Source organism: Hypomesus transpacificus, chromosome 2 (assembly GCF_021917145.1).
Source record: "Hypomesus transpacificus isolate Combined female chromosome 2, fHypTra1, whole genome shotgun sequence".
Lineage (NCBI taxonomy): Eukaryota > Metazoa > Chordata > Actinopteri > Osmeriformes > Osmeridae > Hypomesus > Hypomesus transpacificus.
In genome coordinates, this window is record NC_061061.1 from 15,213,564 (window position 1) to 15,239,704 (window position 26,141).

The following is a 26,141-nucleotide window of genomic DNA, read 5'->3' on the forward strand; positions in this document are numbered from 1 at the left end:
TTCACAAAAATCAATTTTTTATCAAATTGTGAATCGATGTGATCGCTTGAAGACTGATTCGCAATTTATATTTTTCCCCCACCCCTAGTACTTAGTACTGAATTAAATGAAATTAGGTTACTAATGTGATTGCTTTATCTGTAAATGCTTTTTCAATGAATGAACTCATTGAAATAAATATATTTTTTCAGAATTCCTTTGATTTGAATATTTTTTTGTAATGCGTCGTGTAGGTCTTAAATTTCAATCTTTATGGTCTTAAAATGTCTTAAATTTGACTAACTGAAACCCGCAGGAACCCTGGTATGTGTGCTCTAGTCAAAAGTAACACGACCAGGAGACCAGACTTAAAGGTATCAAAACCTCTTTATTTGGAAATTAGTACAAAGTTGTATTCTTGTTAAAAATAGTAAAATAGAACAGAACATTAGTTCCATCTCCACTACAGCCTGTATGTATACATTAAGTAGCCAACTGAGTAAGGGAAGAGTTTTATGGGAAGAGGAGAAGAGCAGGCCCATGGTTTCACAGGGAATCCAAACTTCTATTTGTTCCAGTCCTACTTCCCATCCTGTATTTGGTAGAACAAGTGACAGGAGTGCTGACATGGGCTCTGTCACAATTATCTGTAAACCCCACATATACCTCACAATAACCGTCACGCCACAGTTTGAGGCTTGAAATGATATTCGAGGCTGGATCTGTGAACTGAAAGAAACTACAAATTCTAGATGGTGGGAACATTCATATTTTTGTGAACCCAAAGAGATAAGGAAAGGCAGCATCTAATGACAAAAAAGTTTTGTTTGAACAGTTAATCTACAAAACGTTATATAGCGTCTCCCCAAACCGTTATTCAAGCAATTCCCCCGCCCCTCAATATAAATGAAATGTACATTATCCAAAATTTGATAACAAAAAAACTAATAAAAAGTTAACGTACACATCTCCTCTAAAGCCATATCCCCTAGTATTTATTTACATCCATAAAGCAAAGCTAATAAATTAGAATGGTTATACTCAGGTTCAGGGATGCACAACTCACAAGAGGTGTCACTTGATTTCCCTTTATCCTTCATTCAGATTTCAATTCATGCCATTGTTAAACCAGTGTTAACAAAGAGGGTTTAAATGCCCACATATTAGAATTCTCATAATACCTATACATGATTTATTCTACAGTAACAGTAAATGCATGACTTGATTTAAATGATGAATGAAAACCAACAGACACAGCTGACCTTGAAGAACAGTGCATCCCTGAAATCACGTCTGATGTGTGCGTTTGAAGCCGTTAAAAGGTCAGTATCTACGTGTCTGAATGTCTGTGTGCATGTGTCGATGTTTTGAAAGTGCATGTTTGATCATGTGCATTCGAGAGGGTTAACAGTTAGTGCACAAGTTAGTGTTCCGAAAGGATCTGCTCATCAAGCGTCATGGGTCAACATTCAACCAGCTAGTGCAGTAGGTTTGTGTGGGTGTGTGAAGGTTGAGCGACCAGGACCATGTTGTTCATGTCAAGCCTAATACATGTTGCAGGCTGTCCCCTGCGATGCACACTACATTCTCAGAGCTTTTGTGCAGAAGTGAGAGATTCAAGGGACATGGGAGGATCTCAAACAGACCTATGAGGGTTGCCTATTAGGTGCCTTCTTCCTTCAAGTACCTGACCACATCCTTATAAACAACACTTAGAAAAAAGTTAGGATTAAAAACAATAAAAACTTGAAGGACTGATCAAGAAAAGGCAAAGAAAGAAATGATTGCAGTTGAAATGGACTTGATGTTGGATTGTCATTCGATATGTGTATCAGGGTACACACTAAGTTGAAGAAAGTAGTATATTTTTGGGATGAATGTAAACCATTAAATAACAAATACTCCTCTATCAATGTGCAAAATGTGTTTGCAGATATAAAATCTATTTTGGGTACATTTGATAGGAGGATTGGTAAACTTAATGCGCGCCAACGGATACAAAATGCTATTCAAAAGTTTGGAAGAAATGTATGAACATGGTCTTAAAGAGGCCTGATGTATTTAGGCCTCCGCTCTATCGGATCAGATGGACTATCATAGCTTCAGTAATGGCATAATAACAGCTCAAAAACTGGTATTAAGGTTTAGAGCCTCTACCCTGCTCAAGTCAAAAATAAATCATGGTTTTCAATAATATTTCTAGCAAAACCAATTATATTAATCACCATTACCATCTCACATTTATGACATCTTTTCCACATTATAATATCTTGTAAAAGTCAAGTTAAACAATTATCAAACACTTTGTTAATTTCAAAATGCATCACTAATAAATAATAGATTTAAACATACAAACAACCCCCTTGTAGGTTCATTTAGTTACAGTAATCATATCCAATTTTCCCTCTATTATAAACAAATGACCGCACAGACCCTTTCACACCATTTCTGATTTTTGTTCCGTTTCAGCAGTGTTTAGCCTTAAAATAATCAACACAGTTCCTTCAACTCAGTCTCTCCCACTCAAACACATTCACTTGAACACACACACACACACACACAAGTAACTGCTGAGCCCAGGCCATTGGCCCAAGATAGCTCTTAAAGTTTCCGTGGTCACTACACTGATTTTCTAGCTAGGCAGCAAGGAGGAATATAAAAACGTTTGTAAATATTCCTTTCCAGGTGGGTGGGTTTTAAAGAAGACACATCCACAAGCAGCATAGAGGGCAGTGCCTGAATATTGTGTACAAAAAAGCACTAACTGTCAGAGCATTGGGTGAGGAGCTCTTGAGATTAGTAAACCCCAGACATTTTAAAGCTCAAGTACAACCACCCAAAATTATGCTAAAGTTCAGGGTCAAACAGACCTCCAACTTCATAGCTGATTCACTCTTGTTCCAGGACTCCTATTCTGTCCATAGGTTCATCCACATTCAGGATCGAGCTTTAGTGAAAAAGTATACCATGGCTACAGCAACTGCCCTGCATGCAAGTGGAACAAGCCAGATGGGTCTGCTTTTATTCATAAAAAAAAAATGCATCTCAGAGCTTACTGAAAGGGCAACGATGAAAACAGTAAGTGTCATCTCGTACACTCATAGCTCAGAATGTTTGTTGTTCCTCCAGGCCACAAGGTGGCCACCACCTACAACGTCTACCTCTTTGCCCCCTCCTCAGTCCAACTTCTCCAGCACAGAGGGAACGTAGACCAGGCTGAGCTCGCTGCCAAAGTCGCAGACGATCGCAGCATTGTTCAGCACCAGGAGCTGACGGACGCCCTGACCATCGCTGCTCTGGCCCAAGTAGACGGTCTGAAGCAGGTCCCCGAAGTTGAGGTCCCAGAAGGAGACGCAGCCCTGGCCCCCTGTCACCAGAAGAGACTCTGAGATCACCCCCAGGCTGGATCCACAGCCCACCTCCTGGGATAGAGAGAAACAGATAGATGAGATGCAGGTTTATTCAGAGAATATACCGCAAGGGCGAGAATTATCGAAATAACAATAATATGATGGATTTGAGAATATGTAACAAGGGTGAGAGAGAAATTGACTGCTTTAGAGAAGTAGGAAGGCCCAATTTCTCTTATTAAGGAGGGGTCAGGCACCTGCTGTATGGAGTAGAGTTTGATCCCGGTGCTGCGGTCCCAGATACATATCAGATCGTCCAGACCACTGCTAATCACGCATAATGTGGTGCACACCAGCGATGTCACGTCACCGCGGTGTCCATACACGTGACTCACTCGGCTGCCTGTTAGGACGTCCCATAGACAGATGGCCCCATCTTGCCCTCCACTGGCCAGAACCATGGTCTGCAGGACAAAAACAAAAAAAACTAAAATTGTCTAACAGGAGAAAGACTTTGCAAAAAATACATATTACTGACATATTAGGGTTATAGCATGGTGGAGGGGCTATGGTGTTGTACAGACCTGGTCAACGTAGATGGCTGTGATTCCCCCAGAATGACCTTGGAGGGTAAAGAGACAACACGAGTCCTCCAGACGGTACACCTGAGACCCAAGCATTGAACAAAAACTTTATTTTGTGCATTTCATTTTTGAAGCAAGTGCAATTCAGGTTTTCCAATAAGCTAGGCTTACAATGTTCGTGTGACTTTGTCTCTGTGTGCCTTGTACATCCAAAACAGAGTGTGTGTGTGTGTGCGTGTGTGTGTGTGGGGGGGGGGGGGGGGGGGGGAGTCAGTGCATCCTCACCCTGACGGTGTGGTCCTGGCTGCCAGTAACGACCCTTCCCGCCGATGCTCTAAGCACGGTGATGGGCTTCTGGTGGGCACACTGTACAGAGCGGGTCAGCTGACAGCTGATCAAGTCCTCGCTGCTGTAGCAGGGCGAGGAGGGCATGCTGCCACGAACGGGCGGCCCTGGGACACAGTCAGATGTCATATTCACCTCATGTCATATTACCTTACAAGTTATTTATGACAGATATCATGCTCAGGATCTGAAGGAATACTTAGTAACTGGCAGTTACACGTCACCCCACAATGAAAGTTTCATTGCATGGTTACTTTCTGACTTTTGTTCACTCTCACCTCTGTACTGCAGCAGGCCCAGAGGTTTATTGATGTCAACAGTGAAGAAGTCTAGGGAACCGTTTAATCGAGCTGCCACAATCCTAGAATGAAAGAAAAACTTATTGTATGATAAATGTTTTACAAAATATAGATGATACGTTTTATAAGACATGCATTTGATGTGCTGAGAATCTTAAGCGAATTCACCGATTAAAAGCCAATCCATTAAGGAGTTTCTGGGAAGAAGAAAAAATTCTACATTCCTGCTATGTATGTGTTTGCATTACCTGTTGTTGAGAAAGGCAAGTGCTGTGATTCCCGATACTCCATCTTCATTGCTGCAGCGTAAAGATCCCTCCACTGCATCCCACAGCTAAAGAACACACATACATATTGACACACCCACAGATGTTTATTAAGTTGCTGCTAATAGTCCAGACTGCTCATAGTCCAACTGAAAATGACACCTGTGACGTCTTTCTCACCTCCAGTTTGCCGCTGCTCCTTCCAGCAGCTATAAGGTTCCCCCTGAGTTCCATGGCCCAGACAGAACTGTCCCAGTCTGGGGTCCAGGTCTGTCCCCCCGAAGGGCTTCTGTCCTGGGCCTGAGGAGCCGGGATGTCCCCTAGGCTCAGTCTCCTCTTGAGCTGAGTTCCCGAAGGGGGAGAAGAGGAAATGGGGGGATAGGTGGATGTTGAGGGTGGCTCGTGCTCAAGGTAGGCCTTCTCGACTAGACCCCCGAAATCAAAGCCTTCCCTGGGTGGGGTGGCAAGGTGGGAGGGGGGCTGCAAGGCAAAGTTTGTGTCGATGAGCGGGGTGAGGTCGGGTTGGTCATTAAAAAGGACGGGGTGGGAAGGGGCAGTTCGTCTGCGTAGGGGGTAGCCCTCCTCTCCTGAAATGTCTGAAAGGCCGTCCAGGGCCTCTGACCCCAAGCTCTCGTGGTCAGCCATACCCACAGCTTCCCAAACATCACGTTGCTCCCAGCAGCCACTGCTGCTGCTTCGCCGTAACCTAGGAGAGGAAGGGTATTCATAAATCCCAGATTCTCATAAAACAGTAAGATACTAGTCATAAGTAGTTTCATCAGACATACACAACTTAAACCAGTGACTTGGAACTTAGTGCTGAAATACCTGACAGACAATGCAACATGTTTACTTGACTGGAGTGACACACCACACCAGTTCAGTAAATCATTTAAACTTTATTATTTAAATGTAATTAGACATTTTCAGAGTTAAATTTTACTCAATTGTAGCTGGGAAGACAACTGATGGGAATTATGTGTTCAATGCACAGTCAAGTTCATGTTGATGTCATGAAAAAAAAATCTCAAAAATTAAAGCCACCTCGGCTATCGTATGAATACCTGGCTTTATATGCAAGCACGCTTATGCGATTGTGAGTGAATTTGTTACTGTGTGTTTCTCACCCAATTTTAGGAATAACAGTGAGGCAGTCACCGGTCTGGGCATCCCACACGCGGATCTGTCCGGCCAGGCAACAACTGGCCAACAGCATCCCATCACTGGCTAGACACTCAATATCCTAGAGAGAGTTTGTATGTTAGACTTGCTGTAAAAGGGCACCATTTATATATTTTTTTAAAAGGTTCTCACAATACAATATGCATTTTAAATGTGTATGTGACAAAGCTTTTCAATAGTTTTCATGAACTTTTCAGAGCGTATCATTTTTCAGTTGTTTGTGTGACTGTTTCAGTTGTAAAACCATTCCACTTGTATGTTTTGAGTGAGTTTACTATTTTCAGAATAGTATGTGAATGAGTTCGGTTTTATGTGTGTATGTGAGAGGAAAATTCTGAAGAACGGTCCCTAACGGTCCCTGATGCATCTGCCATGCCTCACCATGCTATGTCCACGCAGTAGAAGAGGAGAGATCTCGCTGACAGGTGGCGAGTAGCCGTAGTCATCACAGGGCAGGTCTCCACGGCGACGGCGTCCATGAGGGACACCGTTCTGCCCGTAGTTACGGGGACAGAGGACCCGGTACAGACAGAAGAGCAGCAGTACCAGCAGGACACCTGCAGCCAAGCCCAGAGCTGCCACCCTGAGGAGGAGACGGGAGATGGAAGGGAAAGGACTAGATTACAGGTTTGGTGTTTATCATCAAAGGTTTGAGACTGAAAACCAGCATCAAACGTTCATGACCTTGATACAGAAGTTCACTTGACTGATTTCAGAACTTTTTTGTTGTTGCCCTGATTGATTCCCTTCCCTGTTGGAAGGGAAAACAACAACTAGAGTGATCTATACCCACCGCAAAGCTCAGTAGTCAAGATTCTGTTTTGCTACCTCAGGCTCTTTCCAAATATGTATTCTATATTGTCCCTGAGTCATTAAAACCAGGACCACAGCTGAATGATACTCATTTCAATGGAAATGTTTGTAGTATCAGCTTAAAAGAGTGACTACTAAAAAGATACCAGGCACTAGGTGCAATCGATAAGTACAGACATCATGCAGTTATGTGAAGGAGTATCACCCAAGTATGAAATACGATTTATTTTGGTTTTATGAGCTAAATATGTCTCTCTTATGGTAGCAGTGACCAGCGGACAGCCTCCTACAGGACACCTGTGGCACAGAATGTGTCACTGAATTGACAACTAAGTCTGACACACTAGTGAGACCAGCCCGACGTGAAATACCAGTCTTTAAATGGCCACCAGGCTCAGAAGCCTTTCATCCATCTCCCTATAGCGCATGTTCATTCACTGACTTTATTACACCAGAGGAGACATGTTGTTGTAGACACGCTAGTTAAAAAATGATTGATAGCACACAGCAAATGAGTCTGTGCAAATGCCAAACAATGTTACTGTGAGCTCCAGAACATTGTTTTTACCACACCTTTTCCCTCCTACTCTGCCTTTATGTCCTATGGCTGAGCATTGAAAACATGGAGCTGAGCCAATATGCACATTCTCTCTTAGCTGGAGCTTTAAAGTCTGAAACAAACTCCTTATTATGTCTATGTACTGTAACAGATCCCATTAAGACCTGAATATGAGACCTGGTAGTAAGGGGGTCAGATGTCTGAGCAGTTACGGAGTCGGGCTATTAATCAGAAGGTTGTTGGTTCGATTCCCGGCTGTGCCAAATGACGGTGTGTCCTTGGGCAAGGCACTTCACCCTACTTGCCTCGGGGGGAATGTCTCTGTACTTATTGTAAGTCGCTCTGGATAAGAGAGTCTGCTAAATGACAAAATGTAAATGTAGGGCTACTGGCTGATTGGCATGAGGAACTGTGCGACCTGAAAAACCTCTGCAAATCTAAATACAGATTTAATTCAGCATTGTTTACGATAATATATTTGAGATGATTTGGTTGTTGTTACAATGGTTGTTTTCAGCGGAATTATACAACTATGTCGTTGAGATTCAATTTGTTGCACCGTTTTGTAAAATACAGACCGTTTCTCAGCTTTAACAATTGTAACACTGTTAGACCTGCTTCAAGTCCTTGATAATGTGCTACACTTCCTACATGCACCATTTGAACTTCAATTTGGATAAAAGCCTCAGCTAAATAAATAATGTATTGTTGGGTCTTCTATGTAAATTTGTCTCAGAACAGTTATTTACAAAAACAACCATTACTTTTGTGACCCAATTTATGCTTTATACCTTACAGATAAGTTTTACTACCAGAGTTCCAAGATAAATGTTTATGTTGGCAATGTCAACAGAAACTAGCATGCTGCTGTTAAACCTTTGCTCTCGCCTGACATCTGATTCTGAAGGGAAACACCAGTGGTGAGACACACTGCTCAAACTACACAGGATGAACAGTTTCACACTATGTGACATCATCAAGCTACTGACATCTTACGAGCGCTACGACAACCAATCATAACCTGTGAGCAGGTTCAGAGAGCAGGTCCTCCCTTTATGAGTAATGAGAAAAGAAGGTAAAACCCTCCCCTCTTTTCTGAGATAAGAATCAACCCAGTGACAGGCTGCACTTGCTCAACCCTGACGAGAACAAAGGGAGTTTCCTTGGTGTATTGACACATTGAGGTCCAGAAGGGGAATGAGAGGGATTAGTGTGAGACACATTTCATGCTCCTTGGTACTCCACAATGTGTGACTGGGTATGTACCTGACACTTCAATTAATCACAACCAGAATCAAAGTGGCCTTGGAGGAAAATAGTTTGTTTATGGTAGCTTTAACCTTTAGACATGACAAGGAAAATAGAATAAGATAGACGCTTATTCTGTTCTATTATACCTAAAGAGCATTAGCATTAGTGGGTAGGTGCCTGTTTGTACATTTTTGAGGGCCATTGAGATGTCAAGGACGCTGTACATGTGGTTCATTGGGGCTGGTGTGGAAGGAAACAATTGTGTGTGCACACGCACTGCAGTACTGACTTGTAGAGCGTGAGGTCGGTCTGTAGGTCCGAGGCCTTGGGGATGGGGGGTGAAGGGTGACGCGTGTCCTGGGGGTGACGTGTCTCGATGGCCTCCTGGGGGCTAAGGTGCAGGGTGACGGGGATGACGGGCAGGATGCTAATATACCTAGGACAGGAGGGGCAGGCAAATAAATCATGACTACACAATAACACATTTGGAGCACAACCATAACGTGCATGTCTCACTCAAAAGGCTCAGTCAACATTCATGCACACCTACCTCTTAGCCAGTGTAATGTTGTAGTAGCTGAAGAGCGAGGGCCAGTGTCTGAAGGAAAGCCTCCTCCAGCCCTCCTCGTCTTCCATCCCCCAGCTGATCTGGGGAACAAGCGGTGCATGTGGGTGGGCGTCTTCCCTGGCCGACCCATGGTGTCCCTGCGATTGGTTCTCGGGAAGGGGGGTGGGCTCAGGGGCGGGGAGGACGCTGAGGGTGCTGGTGGGGTCTGCCCCTGGGAAGACTGGAGCGACACCCAGGTGAGAGGGCAGCCCCCCTCCAGCTTCCCCCAGGGGACTTTGTTCTGACACTTGGGCAGTCAGGTAGGTGCGGAGGCCCGCAGGGTCTGTGTAAACCAGGATACCAATCCAGATCACTGTGCCAGCCTAAGGACGACACAAACATTTCAGTATTCGTACAAGTGCAAAATGAGACTTTGAATTTGATATGTAACGCGGTTTGAGTTCTGATGCCCCCTTAAGTAACCCTTTCCTACAATTTTTTTTTTTAGTTTTACAAATGTTGTTACAGCAAGATTGACTGAGAAGTCAACTAGGCACTGGTCAGACACCAATCCCTCTTACCATAATGATGCGTTGTGCCAGCCGAGTGCGGGCCAGAAAGTAGACCACACGGAGCCTCTTGGGGAGCCTTAGGTTCCTGAAGGTGGGAGCCTGCAAAGTGATGGTGTGGGGGGAGGGGCGTGGGGGTGGCGGTACCTCGCGGGGACGCAGGGGGCCTGGCTTTGGAGCCGGCATCCCCGCCTCGGCCGGCAGCCGGCGGTTCAGGTCGGCAAGCTGTGGGTGCGCATGAGAGGAAAAGTGTGCATGAGAAAAAGTGTATTTGTGTGAGGGGGTTTATTAGTGTGATAGGGAACAAGTGTTGTGTCTTACCTCCATGCGGCGGATGTCTATGGACAGCACTGTTGTAAAGAAGAACATCTGAAGGAAGAAGTCGGAGACGAGTCCCACCACAGCAAAGAGACAGAACTCCTACAAAGACAAAACACATCAGTGTACCAGTCAACCGGTTGTTTTGATGTTGTCACTATATTCTACAATGTAGCCTACAGAAGTAAAACATAGAACAAACTTGAATGAGTAGGTGTGTCCAAACTTTTTGTATGTGTTGGTTACCTGAATGGCCGGCACCAACGTGAAATACCCGATGAGAATGATGCAAAGCTCGGTGGCCATGTTCTTCATGATAGACCAGCTCTCATTACTAAGGCCTGAGGAGGAGAGAGTGTTGTTAAAACTAACCCACAGCAGACATTGGACAAGACTACACACTTATCTTAAACGCTACCTCAAAGACTTAAAATGTGATTGGAACATGCAAAATAATTTCATACGAACGTGTTTTGTGCACTGTCATTGCCTCAGATATGTTTTCTCCGCATGTTGATTACTGAAACAAGCACACGCACACAGTAGCTTACCCTGGGCAATGCGCAGTTTCACCTCAAGGTCAACCGGGGTGGACACCACCGACTTGGTAAGGACGAGAACATTCTCAAGACCAATCACCACCACCAGGTAGGGAAATATCTCTCTGACATAGGGCAGCATCAAGATAAACATCATAAAAATCAACCGTACTAGGACCATAACCACAGTTTATGAATCGAAATTGATGACATTGTATGGATATAACGGGGCGTACAATAAAGTGAAGACCGTATTCAAACCAAAATGTCAGAAGTGATGACAGTTCTCTGATTAAGGAGCATTAGGGAACACAAGGTTGGTGGGTCTTATGCCTTCAATATTTCATAAAGCACAATACGTCAACATGGCACCAAATCAAAACTGTGGCACTTGAATGAATCTCTGTATTTATGGAACACTGGGGAATGTTTGTGGGTGGGTCTTGCTCAGTGGTGGTTAGATAGTGAGGTTAATTCCACTCAAGGAGATTCCCTTATTTTCAGTGCTCCACTTTTACTTTTTTTTTAAACAGGTTGAATGGATGTGTTTTTGATATGCAAGTGTTTTCTCACCCTCCGTTAAGAGTTGGTGTTAGGCCGAACAAAGTGCAGAGCCCCACAGACATGAGCAGAGAGCTCAGGACCGTTACCACAGCAGCCAGCGCTAAGCCCCATTTGGACTTCACCATGTCAATTTTACCTGTGGAGAAATGTTTTGTTTTTTAATATTATGTACCACACTTTTGTTTATTTTACTTCTCCATGTATTGGTCTATATTGGAGTCAAATAAATGGCTACACAATACAATAGTTGTTTGGCACAGTTTCCAAAACTCCAAGTGTCAATCAATAGTTCTGAGCTAAAAATATTTTTTTTCCTGGCACACGTTGGTCAGTCTTATCGAAGGGCATTCTTGTGATGGAGTTTAGTGTTCCTGTTTGCAAGGATTATCCCAGACTGGAACAGCCTTGGCTGGGGCTCAGACAGACCCTGAATATACAAATGTGTGTGAACGTGCACACACACACACACACACAAACAGGACTAGTTTAGCGGAAGGTACCTGGTGTATCAAGGACAGGGACACAGACGGAGACTGAATAAAAAGGAGGATGGTAATAAATGGAAAAGGACCCGCTGACCCAAGCACACTTACGTGTAGAGAAGTAGATATAGGCAAACAGAATGATGTAAGTGGTGACCAAAGGGATGAGCTCAGCGATGCCGATCTCTTCTTTGAAGTGGACATGCACCATGTGGTCCTCCCTTAGGCTGCAGTTCACAGAGGGGTGCAGCTGTTTCAGACGTGCCCGCAGGCTCCCCAGGAACCTGCACATACAGACACATTACTTGAGGATATATATAACCAGCATTTAGTGCAGCAGTATAAAAGAAGAAAAGTTTTATTCTGATAGATACTGTTTAGAAAAAGTCTACATTCAAAGCTACTTTGGTTTGACCAAATGTACAGAAAAATGTTTATGGGGAGGCAAGGGACTAGGGTTGATATATTTCAGGGCCGCGCAACGTTCAAACAGATGTGTTAACAAACCTGGCGTCATAGTTGCCTAGCGCTATCGTGATGGTGTAGGTGACCACCCTCTTCCTGCTGTATAGGGTGACGCCTGTGTGTTTCCCTGGGACGCCAAAGAGAAGGTCTGAAACACACACAAACACACATACATAATCAGCATCACAAGATATCTGCACTAGTCTGTGCATGCAGTTACAGCAAAGTCAGGAAATAAAGATTAATCAATTGCACCTAAACAGTTAGGTGACTATGAAGGGAGGACAACACACACAAAAAATATTTAGATTTTGCATTTTGAAAAGGCAGAAGGGAATGAAGGTAAATTGGATAAAAACCAGTGAAAGGCATCATCGTATTTGACCTTTTTAACAGGTCTTTAGGAGCAAGGGAGAACTTGTCTCTGACCACTAAACCTTTACCTCTGACCACAAAGTCATAATTTGTTTAGATCCTGTTGGAGAAATTTGGGTCACACTCTGGACAATACCCTATCATTCCCTCCCTCCCTTTCTACCTCTCAGTGTAGCAGAGGTATGCAGGCCTTTGGGCTCATGCTGGTGGACGGTTTTCAGGAGGTCAGGGTCCGAGTCGAAAAGATCCCGCTGGTTTTGCCAGTAGTTTCCAGGGGAGATCAGCAGACAGGCATGCTCCGGCAGAAGGGCCTGCATGCGCCGAAGCCCTGGCAACAGGTCTGTAACTTGCAGGCAGAATGCCTCTAAGCTTCGGATCCCAGAACTGCAGCGAGAGAGAGAAATTCCTAAATACATAGGAACTTACACAGCTTATTATATATATATATATTTTTTTTTTACTAACACCGCTTATTTTTTTACTAATTCGCCATCTCTCCAAAATGTATACATTATAGACATGGTTAAACGGTGACGCCCAATTAAGACTGACTGTACCTGTCAGAGTATACATGGTTGCGGATCTCCTCCAGCAGGCTGAAGACCCTGCCGAGCGGTGAGCGAAACACGTCCACCGGTACCAAGCTGCTGTCCCAGGGAGACACTGCCGCCTTCACCAACACCTGCTGGATGTACGCCACAGGAGGACCCTGGTACTGCAACCATACACCGCACAGGATGGTCGGAAGGATAAGGGATGACAGTTGAATGAAAAATAGAAAGACAGGGACAGAATGACAAAGAATATTACCATGCAGCTTTTTTTGACAGAGAAATTGCTTTTCTCAAGACAAGAGTCTTTGCTCAGATTTGCCATCTGTACAGAATAATCATTAGGAGTACTGCAATCTAAGAGGATCCTACTGCCGTTGGCTGTGCATCTTACCCAGTCAGGTCGTTCACCAAGGTCCCCCTGGGGCTCATGGGAAGGGACATTGTAATCTCTGACCCCAGTAGTGAACTCTACTGGGCCCGTACCTGGCAGAGGCAGCCTCAACAGAGGGTAACTGGTAAACAAAAAGACAAGGGAAAAGATGGACATTAAGAATATTATTTTTTTAAACCCATTAGCTTAGATGTTTAGATGTTTACTATTTTTTCCACTTTTGCCTTCCCACAAGTCACTCGGATGCATGCCAACATTTGCATTGATTAATTTAGCATAAAAAAAATCAAAACGTAAAGAAGGAGCCCCATATGCAGACAACAATCTAATCTACTTAGTCAGTCATGAGAGGCGGTGCTTGATTCAGGGGAAATTTTGTGAGTTGACAAACAAATGCTTTTGTGTCTATTCTTATGGATATACAGCATGTACTAGAAATATAACTTGAGACAAGCTCTCCCTTCGAATTGGGCGAGCCACTATAAATCTTTCTCTCTGGGGTATTAAGTCTGTTCCCAGTCATAGTTGATAACCGAATTACTACATTCTTTCCCTGAATAGAGTTTAAAATGTTATTCTGTGAGACGTAGTACCCCAGGAACAGCTAAATCACAGGACAGATGTTCTGTTCTCCGAAGTAGAAGGGGTTAATGAAAGCATCTCACCACTTCTCAGTGTTCATCTATAAAGACGTCTAAAACATTTGTGACTGTACTTCATGAAACATGACACGTCAGACAATGATTCCTTTCTAGCATTGAAGATTTATTGGGAACATGAAAATCCATTTACAAAACAAGACCCATTAATTTATGTAAAATGTCTGTGTGATCTTGGAAACTCCTTGTTGAAGAATGCCGACTGACCTGGAGTATGATTAGGCTGTTCACAAATCCTTACAAGGTCACTGGAAAATTGATTTCCAGGTAAGCGCTTAACACACAAGGGTGGTCCTACATTTTTGTTCTGTGCTGAATTTCCACACAGTCAATAAAGTTCTGCCCAGATCCATGGGACACAAGGCCTTGCCTTCTCTGTCTATTTCCATTTGATTTCCCTCCCTCTGTCGTTCTCTTTCTCTAAGGTCACTGTACCTCCACAAAGGACCCTTTTGTCCCCGCGAGAGTACACTCCTTTCAGGCAGACAGAGCCAGGCCCAAAAAACCCCAGTCTTACTCTCCAGAGGCCACTTTCTCACAGCCCTCTCCTGTGTCTCGCTTTAACCTCCCCTTCCGGCTCTACTACACACAATGCACTCATATCCACCTTCAACCAGTCAAACTACTTTTCAGAATCTGCACTACAGCACAGGCGCATATGCTTAAAGCACTCTTTAACAATTATTTACAGAGGGAGCTTGCATTGACTTTATTAGCCAAGTTCCATATCAATCATGTCTCAGTTATTGATTTGTTGATCTGTGATTTTCTAAATGTTTTTCGTACATAATATCCCCCATGCCTTCATCTCATATCTTAAGTGAATTCCTAAGAACGGTAACTTATTAAACTTGGCCACATAAAGCAGACCCAACACGCACACATTTCCCTTTCCGGTTTATTACGCACCAGCAGGTCAGGATACTGGCAGAGGTGAAGAGGATGATGGGCACCGGGTAAGAGGCACAGAGCAGCCCGTGGCGGTAGAATGCTGCTGAGATCTTGTCCCGCAGACGCTCTCGCACAGTCATCCTGGGGGGCGGGGTCAGCTGCCTGCCATCAGGGGGAGCCAGGTGGCCAAGGAGGTTGCGCCGCGGGGCATCCAGGGACCTAAGGGACCACAGAGGAGTGATTTTAGGTTGACGTTTAGTCATTTAGCAGACGCTCTTATCCAGAGCGACTTACAGTAAGTATAGGGACATTCCCCCGAGGCAAGTAGGGTGAAGTGCATTGCCCAAGGAAACAACGTAAATTTGCACAGCCGGGAATCGAACCGGCAATCTTCTGATTACTAGCCCGATTACCCCTAATCGCTCAGCCACCTGACTCCTTCCAGCTAGAGCTGGGCGATATATAAAAAAAATATTTATATCTCGATATTGTCAAAAAAAAATATGATATATATTTCTATATGTAATTTTTTTTTTTTATATAATAATATACGATATTTCAAAATTTTACATTGTCGTCAGAATTATTGTGATATTATTGCTAATATTCGATATATCGCCCAGCCCAAGCTTCAGCACACCTGATTCAAATGAATGGTTGCCATCAGGCTTCCACAGAACTAACATTCCATTCATCTGAATCAGGTAGGCTGGAAACAAAAGGGTGAATGAGTAGTATGGATGAAAACAGCTTGGAAAACAATAGCTCCCCTTCTGCAGGTCTGCGTTCATAATTTCATGTGCGGGTGTGCGAAGATGTGCTCAGCATTTACAGTTGTGCGCCCTTGGGTTTTTTTCCAGTAGGCGGCGCGGTCAAGCAAAATGGTGGTTTGATCGCTTGTATTGTGGGAAAACCTCAGAGAAGTTTTTTAACTATGATTAATGATTGAGTGAAAATACAAAGAAGACTCAGTAAACATTAAACATAATACCATTCGTCAAAACTAAATAGCAACAAAAAAATCAATAAACAAAGATAATTAACAGAGATAAAAACATATACTAACAAAAACACCAAAGGAATATTGGGGGTTAATCACCAAATACCACACAGAAGAAGTAACTGTAATTTTAAAAGCAGGGCTGTAATTTCAGTAGTTCTCAGACGCGTTTTTGCGTCTTCTGTGAAATAGCTAGTAGGTAGCTATTATATCCTTACCAACTACACAGTTACTTCTTTTGTGCGGTATTTGGTGACCTCTCCCACCGCCATCCAACCAATCATCGTTTGTGCGACTCTGCGGTTGACAATTAACTGGCTAAGCCACAAAAATGTTGTCCTTCCACTACTCGGGAGGGCACTGGAGTGTCATGCGCTAAGCATTATATACATTACAGTTCATTTAGAATCCCATTAATGAAGGTAAGACTATCAAGGTGGAGGATTAGGGTTTTTGAATGTCCAGACCGAAACCCTCTGGACGCCACACGGTGATTTATATGGACGGGAATAATTAAGCATCAATGTGCTGTTCTTTAAGGTTTTTTCTTAGTTGTTTTCCAATTTTCTGTGGTAGTACACCATGTCACGGTGTATGACAGGAAAATTGTTACAAAAAAAATTGACTAAATGTAAACACAGCCTGACAATGCACATTTTAACACCAAAATCATACACAATTTATGTTTTACACTAGAATTACACTGCTTGCTTTGTCACCCTACCACACTAACTCAGTCACATGGCATTGGCCAGCCTATAGATCATGTTTGCCATCCCAAGAATAAGTGTCGTAACTTCAGCAGAGACTCAGTACTGCTTTGTTCTGTTGCCATAGCCTACCTGTTGTAGGAAGTCCTGGCTCCCCCCCTCGCTCCTGACCATTTGCCTTCTCCAAAAGCACAGTGTCTTGGTTGTTTAGGTCTATTGGAAATCCTTGACCTAAACAGAGCTCTCTTTTCAGACACCTCTGCTAAAGTCCGTGATTGCTCTGGCGTTCTACCGCAAGAGAGCTCCGGAAACATTCCCCGAAGGAATTCACCTTCGGAGTCGCTTGATCTTGGACTATAAATACACCAAGCAGTAAACACAAATCAACTGTACAGGTTCACACTAATACAATATGCATGGCTAGCCAGGGTGAACAGACTAGACTTGGATGAAGCCTTCTCCTGTTAGTAGGTTTTACACCATAACTTCTGTCCTCCACTTCATTCTACAATACACTCCAAAATAAGAAATACCTCCATCACTTTCTCAATTTTTCACTTTAGCATAGTAGGGTTATGTTCGGTTGAGTACAGGACAACGTCTCTCCGTCAGTGAGTTAATCTGGGATTGAGCTGCAGTGCAATGAGGCTCAGGGCCATCCCTGCCACTACCCCCTCCCTTATTCACTCACTCCACTGTACTGTACAGCTATGAGTACAGGTTAAGAGGGAACAACCTGTGTGTATGGAGATTAGAGAGACCGTTTGCACATAACAGAATATATAGGCCTTGCTACTTTGGGACTGTCATAAAATTTTCGGGTTGGCATTAAGATTATTAAACTACAGATCAAGGCCTTCATGAGTTCTGGCACAAAACTGTTGGGAGTTCCAGACCCCTGTGCATGCATTCCTTCATCTTAGAACTGTGGACTCTGCGCAACATACTATACTTGCTTCAACCAGACAACAATGCAGGTTCGGAGAACCAATGACATAAAACATTACCACTAAACAGACAAAATAAACTCCAATATTGCAGGGCAGCAGCAAAGCAATTCATCTGAAATATTTGTTGCTTTCAGAAATATAGCCTATTAATTATGTATCTAGTCAATTCATTCAAGAATGTACATACAGTTGTAATAATGCTTACTGATCATGATGTAATATTGTCTTACCTCCTCTTGAATGTCCCCAATCTACAGGCATCTCTAGGGCCTACGGAGTCTATATACACCCTAAACTGTTGCTGCTTAAAGTGCTAAGCTTAACATTCAGACAAAAGGTCAGAAAAGTATAGTGTACGTTGATTTACTTCACAGCAATTATAGCAATATCGATCCGAAGTTAAATGAAATTCAGAAATGAGTTCACTTAATCTCCAGACAACAGTTTACGCGTAAATCGTGAGCAATGACAGAGTAATAGTTTGAGAGTACCACAATGTGGGCAAATATTTGTGGGTGTTATTGCATTAACTCTTTTATAGCTGTACTTCAACGCAACAACATTTCCAGTCAATAATTAACCAATAATAAACGCATAATAAGACCGAAGACCTTTACAAAACCGGTGTAAGATTTCATTTGACATGAGCTCAATTGAGAGTAGACTTCACTTCCCATCTTTGGTTAGGTGATAGCGCGTGTGGTGATAACTGTTTATAAAAAATAGCAGGGAAAAACCTTTTTTCACAGATCTCAATTGACGAACTGTTTATTCTTCATTTTTACATAGAATCATGACTGTGCTTGCTTCTGCTAAATTGTAGCAGATCATCTCTCCAAGGAATGCTCACAAACTAGTGATGCAAGACTGTCGCAATATCGTCACTCTTGGAATCTCAGCATAGAATAAATCCATTAGACGTCTTAATTCCAGATAAAATGATCAGTAGCCTCATTGTATTTAATGTTGGTACTTCAGACAGCGCTCAAACCACATTCAAAGTGAGTAGCTAGGTCCCTTGTCCTGTATGGATTGACGAATTTGGACAAACATGCTAGCTAGCATGTTAGGAGGAAGCATGCGTTATTAGCAAACTGATATCCAATTTGATGTCATTCATACTGTAACTGATAACATAGTGACGTACCTTTTAAACTAGTTACTATGGTTAGCTATTGTTTATAAAATTCCATACTCATAACCAGTTAAACTAGCTGTTTGCCTTGAAGACAATACACCTCGTGAGCCCCCGAGACCAGTGTCCGCGTGCAGGCGTGCGGTGTTTATGTTTATCTTAAATAATTCTAGACTAGCGTAATCGCTTTAGCAAGCTTGCATCACTGGGCGGACAAACTACGACCATTAAAATCCAATACAGCAATACATAGACACTCAGAAAGTCAGTTTAAAGTGGCAAACCAACGAGCTAACGCTAGCTACTACTTGCCTGGTTAACTTTATCTCCTGCTTGGACCTTTTCGCTTAGTGCAGTTCCCGAAGTCTAGTCGTGGTTTACTTTTATTAGGTTATTGCCAACTATGTTCTAAAGTTACGAAGTCGGCAACTTTGAAATATACGGCGAGGCAGGTATTGCACCTCTGTAACCATTTCAAATCATCGGTCTGTCAAAGTAGGACCTTTCCACTCCGACCCTTCACCCTTCATAAAATGTGTTCACATTGCGCCATCTCGTGGTTAATTAGATCAAAGGATATTGCATACTTTCAAAAATATTATCTTTACTTGGCAATAATTTCCCAAAACCTTTATATAGATGCATTTCATGTTTTTGTTTATTTAATCATCTTTGTCCAAACCTCTGATCTTAGTTGTCATTCAGGCCTGTATGTTCAGTCCAGTGCCAACAAGTATTTCAAAAAGATGGCACCCCTCCAACTCAAATCTAAGCAAAAACAGAAACTAGACACAGGGCATTTCTCTATTTACATTATATTCCATTCTTGGTTCTTTATTATCTGATGAAGTTAACAAAGTTCTTCTCCTTAAACAGAAGGGTCTAATAATGATAAAAGGATGGCTTAAGGTTGATTTGTGGCTGGACTTAGAGGACGGCATTGGATGTCCCACGGGCAAAGAAAGAAGCCCCCTTGTCATGGACCTTGTACTGAAATAGTTTTCTCTGGTTCTGCTGCCTGTAGCCTTGTCCCCGCCAACACACTTCCACCTGAGGGCAACACACACACACTTTAGTTTGGAGTTTTCCTTTTCATAACTAGCTTTCACTTGTTTTTCTCTATACAATACCAAACAAATAAGCCATCTTACCTGTCCGTGGATGTCCTTGCAGTAGCCTGTAGAGAGTCCTTGTACATTGAGGGTAAGACTGCATTGGTGGGTCAGACCTCTCATGAGTCTCTCTGAGCTTTCTTCATCATTATCCACTTCTTCCTCATCCTCCCCCTCACATCGTACTAACATCACCATGCTACCCTACAGTTTAGAGTAGAAAAGGGCATGCATGTCAAGTTACAACTTTGAATGTATTTCAGAGCATGACAAAAGATGAGAAAAATATATTTAGTCTGTCCATAATCAAAAACTCAGAAGATACATTTGTGTGATTCAATTTAACACAGCGATCCTTAAAGTTAATGTGTGTGATATGTTAAAATGTCTCCAGCAACTGTTTATATTAGTATGCGTATGCATGTTGTTTTGCAGAGGGCTACATCTTACCTGGAGCGCAGAGCAGATGGTGGCCTTGCAGTAGTGACTGAAATCCAGTGCTGATTCAACACTAACTCCAAGACTTAGAAGAACACTGAAGTCATCCACCAGGAGCACAGGGGGACCCCAGTCCTCACTTTCTGCCACAACACTACCACACACAAACTTATACAGCTCTCTCAGGCCCGCATCAGAGTCTCTAAGGATGAAGAAAAATAGTTTCTTACTGTGTGTGTGTTTGCGTGCGTGTGTGTCTGTGAGTCAGGAAGCATCAGTTATTAAGAAGTTAAATTACCTTAGAAAATGATATACTGACGCTGATTCGGTTTCTTTATGAAGCAAGAACTTAAGGGATTCCTTCAGTCCCTCGAGAAAAATCAGTTGCCCCTTTTCCCTTGCCTGGGCTAGATTCACACCCTGGAAAAACAGAAATACACTGAAGTTAGCAAATAAACAAGGAACTCCTATGGACCCATGGGGTGTTTTGAACCTGTAAGTCAATATATCAATAAAACTCACAATTCTCTGACTGACGGAACTGTAATGACTGAAAGACTGGACAAGACCAAGAAAACACACTCTGCAACCCGCTGAAACACAGACAAAACATCATGATATGGAGCTAGTTAACTTGATTTCAAATTACCGGCTGCACTTTGATGTGATTCGAAACACTCACCTCGTAAATAAAATGAAAGAAAATGGTGAATTAAGAAAGAGGCATCTGTTTGTCTATCAGACACCAAAGTAAACTCTCCCTGCAGACAGAAAAGCAGAAATACTCATTAGCTTGACGTTCTGACTTCGTTCACTAACTGCCCATATTTGTCGGGTAAATATGCTTTCTTGCTTGCCAGCTAGCTAGCTAGCTACTTTACCCTTGTGAAGTCGTCGGGACTGGTGTTAAGAATACTGTTGAGCTCTCCAAACATATTTGACTCAGAATTGATTAAGTCTTGTTAAAACTGAGGCATCCTGATTGCTAAATATGGGCCACTTCTTCTTCAATGACAGATTGCAACAATCATTCAGAGGTGCACTTTCGCCACCTACTGCACGGGAGTGAAAAATCTCGATCGCCACCAAAAATCCCACGACAAGCAGACTCAGTTTGATTGTTAATCTGGCAAACCAGACATTTTCCCGGTTGGTTGACGAACCCATGGATCCAATATTAAAACTGGAAAGGGAACTTATTTAAATAGAAAATGGTATTGTACTTGCAGCTGATGTAGATAGGGCAGTTTGTAATACATACACATCACACATATTGTTTTAACTAATATCAGTTTTCATGGCTGTAATTCCATTTTACAACAAATATTGAAGTATTTAAAAAAAAAGTATATACACTTATTTATTAAGGTGGAAAGATTAAAAAGCATGCAACAGCATTTTTTGTTGTTGCTTTGTCTATGATTCTGTTTGAAAGAATGAAAACAGTACAATTTACCATTGTCATATTTTTCACCCACGGATAGCTGGTCGGGAAGGTTTTGGTCACAGTAGACATGGCTCAGGCCCATAGAGGTTCTGATTTCACCATTGTCTAAAAGTCTCATAGCAGAGGATGGTTTCGATCCATCGATCTCTGGGTTTTGGGCCCAGCACGCTTCCGCTGCGCCACTCTGCTACATGGCATTTGAATTGGGAGTCAAACCCACAATACCTGACAGAGGAGGCCATTTACTCAAGTTCAAAAGGCTCATAGCAGAGGATGGTTTCGATCCATCGACCTCTGGGTTATGGGCCCAGCACGCTTCCGCTGCGCCACTCTGCTATTTGGCATTTGCATTGGCATTGGAATTGGGAGTCAAAGCCACAATACTCGACGGAGGAGGCCATTTACTCGGGTTCTCTTTCCCCACAGGTAACAGAAAGGTTTTGGTCCCAGAAGACATGGTTCAGGCCCAGATAGCATCCACAAGGGTTTAAAAGTCTGGTAGGAGAGGATGGTTTCGATCCATCGACCTCTGGGTTATGTGCCCAGCACGCTTCCGCTGCGCCACTCTGCTACACATCACCCCAGACGGGACTCGAACCCACAATCCCTGGCTTAGGAGGCCAGTGCCTTATCCATTAGGGCACTGGGGCTTGAGAGTCTGCTTTTTTCACCCGCACATAGCAGCTGGTCGGGAAGGTTTTGGTCACAGAAGACATGGCTCAGGCCCATAGATGTTCGGATTTCACCATTTTCTAAAAGTCTCATAGCAGAGGATGGTTTCGATCCATCGATCTCTGGGTTATGGGCCCAGCACGCTTCCGCTGCGCTACTCTACTACATGGCATTTGAACTGGGAGTCAAACCCACAATACCTGACAGAGGAGGCCATTTACTCAAGTTCAAAAGGCTCATAGCAGAGGATGGTTTTGATCCATCGACCTCTGGGTTATGGGCCCAGCACGCTTCCGCTGCGCCACTCTGCTATTTGGCATTGGCATTGGCATTGGCATTGGCATTGGCATTGGCATTGGGAGTCAAAGCCACAATACTCGACGGAGGAGGCCATTTACTCGGGTTCTCTTTCCCCACAGGTAACAGAAAGGTTTTGGTCCCAGAAGACATGGTTCAGGCCCAGATAGCATCCACAAGGGTTTAAAAGTCTCGCAGCAGAGGATGGTTTCGATCCATCGACCTCTGGGTTATGGGCCCAGCACGCTTCCGCTGCGCCACTCTGCTACTTGGCATTGGCATTGGAATTGGGAGTCAAAGCCACAATACTCGACGGAGGAGGCCATTTACTCGGGTTCTCTTTCCCCACAGGTAACAGAAAGGTTTTGGTCCCAGAAGACATGGTTCAGGCCCAGATAGCATCCACAAGGGTTTAAAAGTCTCGTAGCAGAGGATGGTTTGGATCCATCGACCTCTGGGTTATGGGCCCAGCACGCTTCCGCTGCGCCACTCTGCTACACATCACCCCAGATGGGACTCGAACCCACAATCCCTGGCTTAGGAGGCCAGTGCCTTATCCATTAGGCCACTGGGGCTTGAGAGTCTGCTTTTTTCACCCGCACATAGCAGCTGGTCGGGAAGGTTTTGGTCACAGATGACATGGCTCAGGCCCATAGAGGTTCGGATTTCACCATTGTCTAAAAGTCTCATAGCAGAGGATGGTTTCGATCCATCGACCTCTGGGCCCAGCACGCTTCCTCTGCGCCACTCTGCTACATGGCATTTGAATTGGGAGTCAAACCCACAATACCTGACAGAGGAGGCCATTTACTCAAGTTTAAAAGTCTCGCAGCAGAGGATGGTTTCGATCCATCGACCTCTGGGTTATGGGCCCAGCACGCTTCCGCTGCGCCACTCTGCTACTTGGCATTAGCATTGGAATTGGGAGTCAAAGCCACAATACTCGACGGAGGAGGCCATTTACTCGGGTTCTCTTTCCCCACAGGTAACAGAAAGGTTTTGGTCCCAGAAGACATGGTTCAGGCCCAGATAGCATCCACAAGGGTTTAAAAGTCTCGTAGCAGAGGATGGTTTGGATCCATCGACCTCTGGGTTATGGGCCCAGCACGCTTCCGCTGCGCCACTCTGCTACACATCACCCCAGATGGGACTCGAACCCACAATCCCTGGCTTAGGAGGCCAGTGCCTTATCCATTAGGCCACTGGGGCTTGAGAGTCTGCTTTTTTCACCCGCACATAGCAGCTGGTCGGGAAGGTTTTGGTCACAGATGACATGGCTCAGGCCCATAGAGGTTCGGATTTCACCATTGTCTAAAAGTCTCATAGCAGAGGATGGTTTCGATCCATCGACCTCTGGGCCCAGCACGCTTCCTCTGCGCCACTCTGCTACATGGCATTTGAATTGGGAGTCAAACCCACAATACCTGACAGAGGAGGCCATTTACTCAAGTTCAAAAGGCTCATAGCAGAGGATGGTTTCGATCCATCGACCTCTGGGTTATGGGCCCAGCACGCTTCCGCTGCGCCACTCTGCTACGTGCCATTGGCATTGGAATTGGGAGTCAAAGCCACAATACTCGACGGAGGAGGCCATTTACTCGGGTTCTCTTTCCCCACAGGTAACAGAAAGGTTTTGGTCCCAGAAGACATGGTTCAGGCCCAGATAGCATCCACAAGGGTTTAAAAGTCTCGTAGCAGAGGATGGTTTCGATCCATCGACCTCTGGGTTATGGGCCCAGCACGCTTCCGCTGCGCCACTCTGCTACACATCACCCCAGACGGGACTCGAACCCACAATCCCTGGCTTAGGAGGCCAGTGCCTTATCCATTAGGCCACTGGGGCTTGAGAGTCTGCTTTTTTCACAAGCACATAGCAGCTGGTCGGGAAGGTTTTGGTCACAGAAGACATGGCTCAGGCCCATAGAGGTTCGGATTTCACCATTGTCTAAAAGTCTCATAGCAGAGGATGGTTTCGATCCATCGATCTCTGGGTTATGGGCCCAGCACGCTTCCGCTGCGCCACTCTGCTACATGGCATTTCAATTGGGAGTCAAACCCACAATAACTGACAGAGGAGGCCATTTACTCAAGTTCAAAAGGCTCATAGCAGAGGATGGTTTCGATCCATCGACCTCTGGGTTATGGGCCCAGCACGCTTCCGCTGCGCCACTCTGCTACACATCACCCCAGACGGGACTCGAACCCACAATCCCTGGCTTAGGAGGCCAGTGCCTTATCCATTAGGCCACTGGGGCTTTAGAGTCTGCTTTTTTCACCCGCACATAGCAGCTAGTCGGGAAGGTTTTGGTCACAGAAGACATGGCTCAGGCCCATAGAGGTTCGGATTTCACCATTGTCTAAAAGTCTCATAGCAGAGGATGGTTTCGATCCATCGATCCCTGGGTTATGGGCCCAGCACGCTTCCGCTGCGCCACTCTGCTACATGGCATTTGAATTGGGAGTCAAACCCACAATACCTGACAGAGGAGGCCATTTACTCAAGTTCAAAAGGCTCATAGCAGAGGATGGTTTCGATCCATCGACCTCTGGGTTATGGGCCCAGCACGCTTCCGCTGCGCCACTCTGCTACTTGGCATTAGCATTGGAATTGGGAGTCAAAGCCACAATACTCGACGGAGGAGGCCATGTACTCGGGTTCTCTTTCCCCACAGGTAACAGAAAGGTTTTGGTCCCAGAAGACGTGGTTCAGGCCCAGATAGCATCCACAAGGGTTTAAAAGTCTCGTAGCAGAGGATGGTTTCGATCCATCGACCTCTGGGTTATGGGCCCAGCACGCTTCCGCTGCGCCACTCTGCTACACATCACCCGAGACGGGACTCGAACCCACAATCCCTGGCTTAGGAGGCCAGTGCCTTATCCATTAGGCCACTGGGGCTTGAGACTCTGCTTTTTTCACCCGCACATAGCAGCTGGTCGGGAAGGTTTTGGTCACAGTAGACATGGCTCAGGCCCATAGAGGTTCGGATTTCACCATTGTCTAAAAGTCTCATAGCAGAGGATGGTTTCGATCCATCGACCTCTGGGTTATGGGCCCAGCACGCTTCCGCTGCGCCACTCTGCTACATGGCATTTGAATTGGGAGTCAAACCCACAATACCTGACAGAGGAGGCCATTTACTCAAGTTCAAAAGGCTCATAGCAGAGGATGGTTTCGATCCATCGACCTCTGGGTTATGGGCCCAGCACGCTTCCGCTGCGCCACTCTGCTACTTGCCATTGGCATTGGAATTGGAATTGGGAGTCAAAGCCACAATACTCGACGGAGGAGGCCATTTACTCGGGTTCCCTTTCCCCACAGGTAACAGAAAGGTTTTGGTCCCAGAAGACATGGTTCAGGCCCAGATAGCATCCACAAGGGTTTAAAAGTCTCGTAGCAG

At 44.4% G+C, this 26,141-nt stretch overlaps 2 protein-coding genes and 6 non-coding genes across 9 annotated transcripts; all 8 read right to left on the reverse strand.

Annotated features, from left to right (window-relative positions):
- Positions 1-347: 347 nt before the first annotated feature.
- LOC124476869 (SREBF chaperone) lies at positions 348-19,294 on the reverse strand. 2 transcript variants are annotated; one of them, XM_047034295.1, is made up of 23 exons: positions 19,090-19,294; positions 15,001-15,201; positions 13,433-13,553; positions 13,045-13,202; positions 12,651-12,871; positions 12,155-12,260; positions 11,759-11,931; positions 11,175-11,301; positions 10,614-10,726; positions 10,309-10,403; positions 10,066-10,164; positions 9,757-9,969; positions 9,179-9,558; positions 8,918-9,064; positions 6,387-6,588; positions 5,951-6,066; positions 5,004-5,529; positions 4,806-4,891; positions 4,537-4,619; positions 4,199-4,365; positions 3,914-3,994; positions 3,587-3,793; positions 348-3,401 (listed from the first exon to the last, which is right to left on the reverse strand). In XM_047034295.1, the coding sequence occupies exons 2-23, from the start codon at positions 15,120-15,122 to the stop codon at positions 3,156-3,158; spliced, it is 3,789 nt and encodes a 1,262-aa protein (XP_046890251.1). In that variant the 5' UTR covers positions 15,123-15,201; positions 19,090-19,294; the 3' UTR covers positions 348-3,155. The 2 variants fall into 2 exon arrangements, with proteins under 2 accessions (XP_046890251.1, XP_046890243.1); XM_047034287.1 differs by lacking the exon at positions 19,090-19,294 and adding an exon at positions 16,825-17,726.
- Positions 19,295-19,411: 117 nt separating this feature from the next.
- On the reverse strand, positions 19,412-21,356 carry elp6 (elongator acetyltransferase complex subunit 6). The gene is made up of 7 exons (XM_047035681.1): positions 21,209-21,356; positions 21,010-21,088; positions 20,850-20,920; positions 20,626-20,747; positions 20,340-20,529; positions 19,929-20,093; positions 19,412-19,827 (listed from the first exon to the last, which is right to left on the reverse strand). Exons 1-7 carry the CDS (start codon positions 21,260-21,262, stop codon positions 19,705-19,707), a joined length of 804 nt encoding a protein of 267 aa, XP_046891637.1. The 5' UTR covers positions 21,263-21,356; the 3' UTR covers positions 19,412-19,704.
- Positions 21,357-22,351: 995 nt separating this feature from the next.
- trnar-ccu lies at positions 22,352-22,424 on the reverse strand. Its single transcript has one exon. It is a non-coding gene; the product is annotated as a tRNA-Arg (tRNA).
- Positions 22,425-23,245: 821 nt separating this feature from the next.
- trnar-ccu lies at positions 23,246-23,318 on the reverse strand. Its single transcript has one exon. It is a non-coding gene; the product is annotated as a tRNA-Arg (tRNA).
- Positions 23,319-23,879: 561 nt separating this feature from the next.
- On the reverse strand, positions 23,880-23,952 carry trnar-ccu. The gene has a single exon. It is a non-coding gene; the product is annotated as a tRNA-Arg (tRNA).
- Positions 23,953-24,513: 561 nt separating this feature from the next.
- Positions 24,514-24,586, reverse strand: trnar-ccu. Its single transcript has one exon. It is a non-coding gene; the product is annotated as a tRNA-Arg (tRNA).
- A 339-nt stretch (positions 24,587-24,925) lies between these two features.
- Positions 24,926-24,998, reverse strand: trnar-ccu. Its single transcript has one exon. It is a non-coding gene; the product is annotated as a tRNA-Arg (tRNA).
- A 568-nt stretch (positions 24,999-25,566) lies between these two features.
- trnar-ccu lies at positions 25,567-25,639 on the reverse strand. The gene has a single exon. It is a non-coding gene; the product is annotated as a tRNA-Arg (tRNA).
- Positions 25,640-26,141: the final 502 nt, after the last annotated feature.

What these genes read in the sequence shown, in the direction of transcription:
- LOC124476869 (XM_047034287.1), bottom strand. Translation starts at nt 17,006, where the DNA reads ATGTTTCCGGAGCTCTCTTGCGGTAGAACGCCAGAGCAATCACGGACT. An exon ending in CTATATCTACTTCTCTACAC is followed by an intron (nt 11,302 to 11,758) that starts GTAAGTGTGCTT and finishes ATTTCTCCACAG; the next exon opens with GTAAAATTGACATGGTGAAG. An exon ending in ACTGTTATTCCTAAAATTGG is followed by an intron (nt 5,530 to 5,950) that starts GTGAGAAACACA and finishes TTCCTCTCCTAG; the next exon opens with GTTACGGCGAAGCAGCAGCA.
- elp6 (XM_047035681.1), bottom strand. Translation starts at nt 21,262, where the DNA reads ATGTTTGGAGAGCTCAACAGTATTCTTAACACCAGTCCCGACGACTTC. An exon ending in TCAGTATATCATTTTCTAAG is followed by an intron (nt 20,530 to 20,625) that starts GTAATTTAACTT and finishes CTTCATCCTTAG; the next exon opens with AGACTCTGATGCGGGCCTGA. An exon ending in CCATCTGCTCTGCGCTCCAG is followed by an intron (nt 20,094 to 20,339) that starts GTAAGATGTAGC and finishes TCTAAACTGTAG; the next exon opens with GGTAGCATGGTGATGTTAGT.